General features: G+C 32.2%; 1 protein-coding gene across 1 annotated transcript; it reads left to right on the plus strand.

Moving 5' to 3' along the window:
* The first annotated feature begins 1,517 nt into the window (after positions 1–1,517).
* On the plus strand, positions 1,518–10,852 carry LOC140058275 (uncharacterized). Its single transcript, XM_072103841.1, has 17 exons — positions 1,518–1,523; positions 1,582–1,915; positions 2,383–2,584; positions 2,786–2,853; positions 3,192–3,794; positions 4,102–4,353; positions 4,536–4,645; positions 4,846–5,038; positions 5,217–5,330; positions 5,608–5,720; positions 5,923–6,069; positions 6,468–7,022; positions 7,512–7,664; positions 8,039–8,160; positions 8,314–8,576; positions 9,076–9,142; positions 9,467–10,852. Exons 1-17 carry the CDS (start codon positions 1,518–1,520, stop codon positions 9,984–9,986), a joined length of 3,822 nt encoding a protein of 1,273 aa, XP_071959942.1. The 3' UTR covers positions 9,987–10,852.
* The last annotated feature ends 305 nt before the right edge of the window (positions 10,853–11,157 follow it).

Genomic DNA, 11,157 nt, shown 5'->3' on the forward strand with positions numbered 1-11,157 from the left:
CTACTACTACTACTACTACTATTACTATTACTATTACTATTACTATTACTATTACTATTACTATTACTACTACTACTGCTGCTGCTGCTGTTGCTGCTACTACTACTACTACTACTACTAATAATAATAATATTACTGCTGGTGCTGCTGCTGCTACTACTACTACTACTACTACTACTACTACTACTACTACTACTACTACTACTACTACGGCTGCTGCTACTAATACTACTGCTACTAATGCTACTAGTACTACTATTACTACTACTACTACTGCTGCTGCTGCTGCTACTACTACTATTACTACTACTACTACTACTAATACTACTACTACTACTACTACTACTACTACTACTACTACTACTACTACTACTACTACTACTGCTGCTGCTACTACTGGTACTACTGCTGCTACTGCTACTACTACTACTACTACTACTGCTGCTGCTGCTGCTGCTGCTGCTGATCCTGATGCTACTACTACTACATAGTAATACTACTACTCCTAATACATTTTTAAATATCGGGCCTATATCTTTCAGAAATTATCAGGATAATTTCATTATATTTTAGATACAATTTGTGAAGATTTATTGCCACGTCTGGACACTTTGACATCAAGGTGTGGGGAACTACAACGATTAGACGGCTTTTCAACTGAAAGTGCAAGCTTACAAAACGTATTTGTTTTCGATTCCAGCTCAAGTTTTACAGATACTTCACAAATAATAGCAAAGGTATAATAGCTTTTTTTGTTCATATTAGATAATTTACCGTAAAAATGTAGGGTGTTAAAAATGATGTCTGTATTTTGAATCAAATTAATATTAAATTACCCAGTAAAACAAAACAAACTTAAGATAAACATAAACAAAACATTGGTGCAAACAGATAATGTATAATATAATCAATGAACAGTTAATGCTATTACAACTTTACAAACAAACTATTATAGGCCAATTATAAAGTCTATCTTGTTGTTAATAGATTGAGGTCAATGTTTCACGATACATTGGAAAGGAGTTGAGCGAAGATGGAATGTTGTTTGTAGCCTTACTTTCGTCTGATCCATCTGCTACTACAATTCCAGTTTTTTATTTCCGGGTAATAAGGCAATTGTTTATTATCGTGTTTATGTCGGATAGTAACACCATATTCAAATTATACAAAAAAACAAAAAGAGAAACAAATTCACCAGGAAATTAAAAAAATAATTCACTTTCACAAAAACCCAACCTACAATATCCTAAAATATCAATTTGTACCAACGCTGATGTAGGTTGGATTGTGAAAGTACGTTAACTAATGTCTGAATTAGACTATTACAACTATCATATGATATAAATTATAAATGAATTAAAAAATGAATAATCTTTGTCAATATAAACCGTCAATAATTAATAGTAGTAGTATAACTTTTCTGACAATAAATACAAAGAGTATAAACATGACGAAAATTCCATACAAAAAATTGAAATCATTCAATAGGCCTAATTAAATTGTTGTTATTTTGTAAAATGGACGTAGAGATAAAAGTTACTATTCTTCTTAATTAAGTATTGAGCATTATTCTGGTTTCAGGTATATAACAAAAGAGAAAAAACGTTTTTTGAAAAACATCTGACTGATCTCACCATTTTTGATCAAAGGGATCAACAGTTTATTTCATTATCATTTCTTCCTGATGGAGATACAAAACACGTAATACTTTCACCGATCACATGTTTGAATCAAGATGAACAATCTTGCTTAACTATAACGACAAGGTCATTTATATCAGACTGTAATGAGATTGATTCCACGTGCATTAACACGTATGCAGAATGGGTAAAAGCAAGTGATGAATTAAAAGATTACAACTACGGGGTGACTTCGATAAACAGTGTTATTGACCCATTCTACAGCCAGTGTCTTGGTATGTAGAAAAAACCCTAATTTAAAAAAAAATACATCACATCAAGTGATCTGCCATACTTTCCAACCATTACCATTTAAACTTATTTTAATTTTAATTTTAATCAGTGGCCATGACCTAAAATGTGTTGAACACATTTATTATGGCCTCCATCCACACACCACCTTATCCTAATTTTGTTATTTCAGTTATCGAATACTATATTATATTATCATGTGATTGTATTTATTTGTGTGTGGAAAATTAATAAAACAAACAAACAAACAAGCACTCGAAAGAACAGAAGAAAGAATGGTGGATAGAATAATACTAAACAATATTGTTCACTTCATATACCCGGAAAACTTAAAGTGTTTAATATACATGGAAACTAAAATTAAAGATTATTCAATCTCTATACTACAAAAAGTTTTTTTTTTGTTATTGATATAAATACCTTTATTATAATTCTTATTTTTTTTTTTTAGTTGCGCCAATCATTACGTCAATCAGTAGTTCCATGAAAATTTATAGCGAAGATCAGAGTGTCGCAATATACTGTGTGGCGTCTGGAGTTCCAGCAGCAACTGTCCAATGGGCAACGGTTACTGATGCAGGTGAATACGTACCTGTTACACCGCCATCTACCACTCAGTCAGTTTACGAAATAATAGATAGTTCAGCAGTAGTGTAAGTCTTTTTATTTTAATAACTGATACTTGAATTTACCAGGTTTTTCGTCAGTGCTTTGGTCAGTCTGTCTGTCGGTCACAGCGATTATTTTCAGTATTAATAAAACAATTCTTACTTAAACACTACTTAAAATCAATAAGTTTTTTTAATTTAGATATTATTTGTTTATTGCACCATAATAATGTTTTTGTATTTTAGATATGTTTGCCTCGTTCATAATACAGCGGGTAGAATACTCAGTGAAAACGTAGTTATTTCAGTAGAAGGTAAAGTAGACAAATAAATAATCTTAAAATAATTTTTTTTTTTATAATCTACTGAAGTTCCTGGTATTCCGTAGTTTATCAGGTAATTTAACAAAAATAAGTAATATTATCACTTTAATTCAAAATAAAATCTTCCACTGTGTACGTTTTGTTCTTTTATTGAAGGCACTCACAGCGTTTCATAGTTAGTATTTATATAATGATTTATTTTGATTTGTATATAACAATGTAACATTTAATGTATATTGCTATATGCTACTGCTCTTTATCAAGTTTGCACTGGTACATTTCCCTCTTTCAGTCATAAATATTCATTCGTGTTATCTTTTTTTTTTCAGATCGTTCATGTAATGATCTCTATGCATCAACTCAAACATTTTCGCAATCTAAGTCAGATTGTTACAATACAACTATCACCAATATCATGCCTACACGCCATCCACATGATTTAGGAGGGCATCTTACATTTTATAATGAAACGTTTATTCAAGGCTCCGTTTTGCACAGTGTATTATTTTCTTCTTCTAACATTGAGTCCTTCGGTTTTGGTGCAGCAGACTATGATTACGTCATTGTTTTCATAGAACTAACTATATTTAACCAAAACACCGATGTTGCAATATACGCTCAAACGTTTGATGGTATAATAATCACTTTTGAAGCAGAATCCTTTCCAATTGACCTGACTTTTGATCAACCAATTAAAATCAACAACACGTCTACCTACAAATTTGCACTAACTAGTCGTTCTGATTCTCGCATTCAATTATCTGACGAAGCTATTACAGTTAAAGGGGTTACCTGTGAAAACAGCTCACCAGAATGTGTTCAATTTTTAAGTGGTTGGAACGATCAAGTATCTAAACAGGTGAACGCTGGTTGCAGTCAGACAAATGTTGAATTTACAGCTCTTGAACTTTGCTTTGGAAAGTTTTCTGAAGGTACAGTATTATTCAAACATGTATTTTACATATACAGTAATTTATAAAGACTTCAGACTCGAGTATGCTCTAAAAATGAAATTGAAATAGAAAAGACTTCTTATCATGCCAATAAATATGTTCATGTTCTAGTAAATCCAGACCACCATTTTCTACAATTTTTTGATGTAAGAAAAATAATGTTAATCTAAGTAATAGGATTTTGTTAACTTCACGCCTTTTCAATCTTGTATATTTGTCTGTTACATTAATTTTCAATTTAAAAGCTTTCGTTAAAAACACACACACTTTGATATTTTACTTTCAGATCCCCAACTAGTTCGTAGCCCTGAATCTCATGACGGTGATATTGGTATGACAGTTACATTGGAATGCATTATAGAAAATGTGGAGTTTTATGAATGGTATAAAAACGGCGACCGTATTCCAAATGCTAACAGTCCTACCTATCGAGTGCTGCTAGACCAAGGCCAGAACCAGGGTGATTATACGTGTTTTGGATATAGATCTCAAGATGGAGAAAACGCAGAATCAGACGTTGCTACAGTGCTTATAACAGGTCAGTCACATATATCACTTCTTTAGCTAGTCATGTTCCAGAAAAGTTGATACGATACATGTTTGTTACTATAATATAAATGAAAATAAATGTGTTCAGTTATTATAATCATGTCTAGGTATATTGATCATGATCTCTTTATACTGGTAATGTTTATTTAACACTTTTCTATTGCTTATTAGGACTGTCTACTTTTAGAGTAAATGTTAGATTTAACATTCCATTCAAGGCGGCTTATGGCGACAAAGATAGTTTGGCATTCCACAATTTCACAAACGAATTGCTACTTTCTGTAAGTATTTTAATTTCGCACACAGGCCTAACAATTTAAACCATAATTATTACAATGTTTGTATAAGTAAATTATTGACAGTACATTAATAGTGAAAGTTTTCAAAAACAACTGGATTTATAATTTTCAAGAGCGTTAGCATTTTAAGCCTCAACTCCTCTTATTAGCAATATTACCAGTAAATTATATTTTTATTTCAGTTGTATGAAAGTTTACCTGAAGTTTCTGACATTGTTGTAATGAGCCTGATATCTGGAAGTGTTATTACTGAGATGGAGTTATACTTCAGCCAAGCTCAAAATGCGACCACATACAGTTCTATTATAAACGATTCTCTAGCTACTTTGGAAGGGTATGATACAGACCCTGGATCTATTGTTGTGACAAGCATATGTAAGTTGTTTCACAAAGTTATTGGACCGACTATTTTATGGATATTATAGACTATTATTCCGGTAGTGTTTGTCGTTTCTAATATAATTTAACTACTTACTTAATGAATTATACTGTGAGCAAACATTGTTTTTACAAAAACAAAATATTATTATTTGTGTTTTTCCTAATAATACAGCGGCATGTATTGGAGAGGACTTGATAATTGATAGCACTTTGTACAGTTTTTCAGATGCTCCACTTGGTGTAACTGCAGATTCAATACAAGACTGCCTGCTATATTCACATCAGGGTAATAAAAAAACTTACCAAGTAAACTCCAAGTTTGTTATTCTACTAAGTTACTTTTATGTAACTTCAAATGTGGGAAAAACATATTTACGTTTACTAAACATAAACAAAAAATTTGTATACAAATTAATAAAACGCCAAACCGCTTCTGGTACAGTCTGGAATGTTATTATATTTTGTTTATTACAATGTAAATTGCTATCAACGTTACTAAAGTTTCTTTAAGTATAAAATGTTAGCCAAATAGAGATATGTGTTTGTGTAACTTTTTTCCACAGATTTAACTATTCCTCTTGCAACTCGATTTTGTAATGGCAATTTTGTGTCAGGAGCTAAATGGGATCCTGTCATAACCACAGAGTGTGATATAACAAATTCTAGACTAGAAGAGGTATGTTTAATTAATAACAAAAATATTAATAATAATATCTTGGATTTATAAAGAGTTGTGAAACTGTCGTGCCCAAGGACACAATCAATGCGACGAGAGTTGGATTCGAAACCACGATATCATGATGTAGTCCAACGTATCTTGCCTTGATTGTTTTACTTCTTTTTTTTTTCTCCTCCATTTTTTTTTATCAATTCTCCAGGTTGAAGTTACAGACGACAATGTGTATGTAGTAGCAGACTCTCTCGCAGAATTCACAAACGATACCGAAGTTCTTGATGAGCAGTCAATTGAGTCAGTTGCAAACATTTTAGAAGATATTGTTAATCGTGAGAATCCCGATGAAATGGTATGTACGTGTTTCCATTATCAAACTACAAAAATGAACTTTGAACTTGAAGTAGTCTTCGGTTTGAACGCCAGATCATACTTCAAAAAATATAATGTCTTGGTTATATATATTCTCCATCCTAATCAGTTTGAGTAGGGATGACCTCTGTTCGCTTAACTTAGTTTTTTGAGGTGTACTTATAGTAAAAATAAAATATTAAAAGCAGTAGATACTATAAAACGTTTAATGAATGCTATTTTGGATATGGAGCTAGCATCTAAGTCATGAAGGACTGGTCTAACTGAAGATGTTAACACGTTTTGGGTTAGTAGATAGTAATATTATTATGGTTAGTTTATGAGGTATGGTAGGGTGCAAACGTACCACAAGCCTTGCTGAAAATATTTTATTTACAGATAACTTTAGATGTGGTTGAAGTTGTCAATAACATTATTAATTCTGGCATGCTTAACTCATCAATGAGAGAAACAGCATCGTCATTTGTGACGTCATTGGAAAGACAACTTGCAACAGTGGCAGCAGCAGGCATGAACTTCACCAGTGTTCAACCACATGTTGGCGTGATGACTTTAGCAGTAAGCACAGAATCTCTAGTAGACGGATTAGCATACGTTGCTTTTTCTAACGTCGAATCGCTCAAGGATGCTTTTGAACCAGACGATGTGAATATATATTACGAGGATGTTCCTTCCTTTAATATTGTAGGAGCTTCAATCGCTCTTCCGCCTGATATTTTCTCACTTAGTCAGGCTCAAACGGGCGTAGATGAGATCCGAATGTATTTTACCGTTTACCAGAATAGTTCTTTGTTTTTTTCGAACAACGTAGTTAATGCGTCTAGAGAAGGTTTTACACGCCAAGTTGGCAGTCAGATTATTTCAGCTTCAATAGAAGCAGTCAAGGTTGATGATCTGGTAACGCCAATAAATGCTGCTTTTCTACCACGTTTGGTAAGTACTATACGCTTACTGTAAATCAATAAATTAAATACAGACATTTCTATATCAATTTGTTCCTCCCCCCACCCCACCTTTTTTTAAGGATGGTCATTCGACAGAATAAGAGTGTAATAGTTTTGTGCAACTTCCATATTAAATGTTCGAGATTTTTTTCGTTTAATGTTTATAATGAACAAACGCAAAGTGGTGATTGCATGCCACTATGGAAGCCATATCGGATCAAATAAAGAGGATAACTAACCATATGTGTACGTATGCGTCTAGTAGAAAAAACTTGTATACGCTTCAACGTTGAGTGCAGCTTTTGTGGTAGCGCTAACTCTGTAGGGCCTACATTAGTATTTCTACAAAATAAACGTTTTAATTTGTTTAAGTATATTTAAAAAATATATATTCATTTAAATATTTGTCTGCGTTACACATCAAACAAAATGGTAACATATTTAAGTGAAGGTTTATATTTTGGAATACTTTTTGTAGGAAACTAGTAACAATACAGAATGTGTTTTCTGGGATTTTTCACTTGATGATGGAGTAGGTGATTGGTCAAGCGAAGGATGTGTGCTAAATAGAACAACAGACGGTCGTGTTGTATGCTTGTGTGACCATCTTACAAACTTTGCTATTCTTGTTGTAAGTTAATTTGCATCTTTTCAGGTTGTCTTTTCCATAAATGGAAACAATTGTTTTATTCGGTGTGTGGTTAAAGAAGATCTTTGTTATAGTTGTATTATTATCAATATTAATCATTATTAATCATCTAACCAAGCATTCACCATAATACTAAATAATGTTTAAATTAAAATTAAATGTAGTATGGTTTTCTGGACATAAAACGTTTGTATTAAATTGTTACATTAAAAAAAACATATACAATTCAATTTCCATTAGTCGTAATTTTTTTTAAATAAAAACATTGTTTGAATTAATTATTTTTGAAAATAACTATTGCATAATATGAAGGCCTAATATAAAATACAAAATGTCTAAGTTATTTTATTTTACAGGACTACTACGAACCTAAAAAGTCTCCTCCGTTACACGAAGTCTTAACTATTATCAGTTTAATAGGATGCATCGTGTCTATTGTGTGTTTAGCAGTTACAATAGCTACGTACTTATACTTTAAGTGAGTACAGTAATTTTTAATTAAATACATACAACTATATATTAATTAATTTCGTGAGTAAGCCTACTATATAACACATTTTATATAAATAATAGTTCGTTTTTAATAATAAGTAAAGTTAGTTTAGCTTCTTTCTACTGCTTTTTATCGCAGACAATTTCGAAGTAAACGTCCACAAAAGATCCTTATAAACCTGTCGCTATCACTGCTTCTCCTCTACCTTGTGTTTGCAATTGGCATCGAGCAAACAGGTTCTAGAAATGGATGCATCGCTGTAGCAGCGCTGATTCATTACTTTGGACTGGCCTCTATTTTCTGGATGTCAATCGAAGCTGTAAACATGTACCTTATGTTCGTCAAAGTGTTCTATAACAATGTTGAATACTTCATGCTGAAATTGTGTGCAGCAGGTTACGGTAAATATGTATTTTATTATGAACTGTCCCAAACAAAACTATAATAATACCTTTGAATCATAAATTATAACCAAGCAATTCCAATAAAATAAAAATGCATCAACAACACCAACTGACACCAACTCTTACAATAAAAATATTTTGTATTATCATGTGTTTAGGCATTAGATCAGATTATCTTATAAAATCATTAATTTATTATCCAATTGATAATAATTTTTCATATAAATATTATACATTGTACACCTTTGTTATCGAATGGAATGGCAAGTAGTGTGATATGTGTCGTGGTTTTATAGCCTTCTGACGAATAATACTAAAACAATCCAAACACCAGTCTAACCCGTACTCGCAATGAGCCACGATTAGTTGATGCATTCAATCATTCATTATTTACTAGTGCCATCATGATGCTATGATGCTGCCGGTTTGCTCTGGCACTGAATACAACTGAGATAACAAATTGATTTAAATTATCATTGTTTTATACTGTTTTCAGGGTTTCCTCTGGTGATAGTTGCAGTTTGTCTTGGTATTGATGTTGATCACTATGCAAACGAACATTAGTAAGTAATATATATCGGCAAATAAAACGATAAAATGATAATTATTACTTATAATAACGAATGTTCAACGACATGACTAAACAAACGCAAAAAACCCAGACCCTAAACCGACAGGACCTACATGTAAAAATAAAATAATGAGTAAAAAAACATGCTTAACAGTTTAAAGAAATGTTTTATATCAACCTAAATTGAACTTTGAACTAAATAAGACTACGAAGCACAACGTAAACTATGTTTCTTCGATCGATTTTATATAACACTCTTAGCCATATTTCATCAACCTTCAAGCTTTTTTACTTTATATAACACTATTTTTTTCAGCTGTTTCATTCCTTCTGGGAATGTTCGCAACTATGGCTTCATTCTTATCGTCGGCATACTACTTCTGTTTAATGTCGTAGTATTCTTTCTGGTAATGCGTACGTTGATTTGCGGGCGAAAAATTGCTAAAACAGTTGACCAAACGAAAAGACATATAGTCATAAAACGTCTTCAGAACGCTGTTGCGGTTTCTGTTCTTTTAGGCCTAACATGGTTTTTTGGATTCCTCGCAATCGATGCAGATTCGAGCTCTCGCGACGCGTTTCAGTTGTTATTCTGTGTCTTTAACTCTCTGCAAGGCCTCTTCATTTTTCTGTTGTTCTGTGTACGACAGAAGGATATTCGTGACGCGTGGAAGACATGTTACAAAGACAGAACCATACCCAAGAAGGTTACTACGGATACTATTAATAGCAAGGGTAAAGTCAAGGACAACAGTATTCCACTGACAAACACTGCTAGTAGAGACAACGAGAATATTTCAACTTTAACAAAGACTAGTTTTAATATTTCTGAGTAAATTGCTGCAGCATCTCATTAACATTACATCACGTGTCTCATAAACGTGTATGCCTCCTGAGTAATATGCATTTTACCATAATGTTTTGCAACGCCCTGTAAGGAACAGTTTCCAAGATACAATACAGGGTTCAATACGCAAAACACAGTTTGATGAATAACATTGCAACAGCTGTTCTAAAAAAGATCTGATTTTTCATTTACACTAACACTTGATGTTATAGTGTTTTTATTTGTTTACACTTTTTCAAAATAAGTTTTAACAACTTTATGTAGTTTATCATCAAAACAGAATCATATGAAATCAACGTGACTTTTATACGTCTAGTAATTCATTTAACATAAATAATGTTTTAAAATATAAAAATAGTTTGTAAGCGCAGGGTTAGATAAGGATATTGTAAGATAAGTAGTTTTCAAAATTAACTGAATTGTATACTAGGACGGTTTTTAACTTCACTTTTCTCTTTAGACAAATCACCATCATATATTTCCAATTTAATTATACGTAGATCTTCAGTTTGCAAAAGATCTCTTAGGTCGACCACTAATCCATCTGCACTTTTTGTTCCACCCAGCCGCCTTAAGACCTAATGGTGATCGAGCTTTTGCAGTTGCAGCTCCTAAACTGTGAAAAAAATCTTCCTGATCCTTTTAAAAATGCATCCTCTGTCATAGTTTTCAAAACACTCTTAAAAACCCATCTTTTTCTTTGTAATTTCTTTCTGTGTTTCTGTCAGTGCTTTGGGACAATCTTTTGATTGTATAAGCGCTATATAAATCAAACAACATTACATTACTATCTGCTGATATTCTAATCATTTTTCTTTCAAAGAGAATTTTTCATTTATTGTCAAGGTATGTATAATACAGTATATTGCATTTTACCATTAAAGAAAATGTCACAATTGTGTTTATGTGTTTATATGTAATAACAATTTGCTGCACAATTTTCTGATTTGTTACATCCTCCTTATGTGTTCATATTTCATTTCAAAACAAAAACCAATACAACTTACAAAACAACATTTCGTTTTGTTTTGTATCAGTTTTTTCTCACATTGTTATCATACTGAAACGTTACTGTGACCTCCATCAACCCATACTATTACTTGTTACTTACTTGTTTGCATAGCTATCCCCATTATTAGGGAAATTTCGCCGTCATTGAC

This window comes from Antedon mediterranea, chromosome 9 (assembly GCF_964355755.1).
Source record: "Antedon mediterranea chromosome 9, ecAntMedi1.1, whole genome shotgun sequence".
Classification (NCBI taxonomy): domain Eukaryota; kingdom Metazoa; phylum Echinodermata; class Crinoidea; order Comatulida; family Antedonidae; genus Antedon; species Antedon mediterranea.

Coding starts and splice junctions, on each gene's coding strand:
- LOC140058275 (XM_072103841.1), top strand. Junction 2,854..3,191: donor CGTAGTTATTTCAGTAGAAG/GTAAAGTAGACA, acceptor TTTTTTTTTCAG/ATCGTTCATGTAATGATCTC. Junction 4,354..4,535: donor TGCTACAGTGCTTATAACAG/GTCAGTCACATA, acceptor ATTGCTTATTAG/GACTGTCTACTTTTAGAGTA.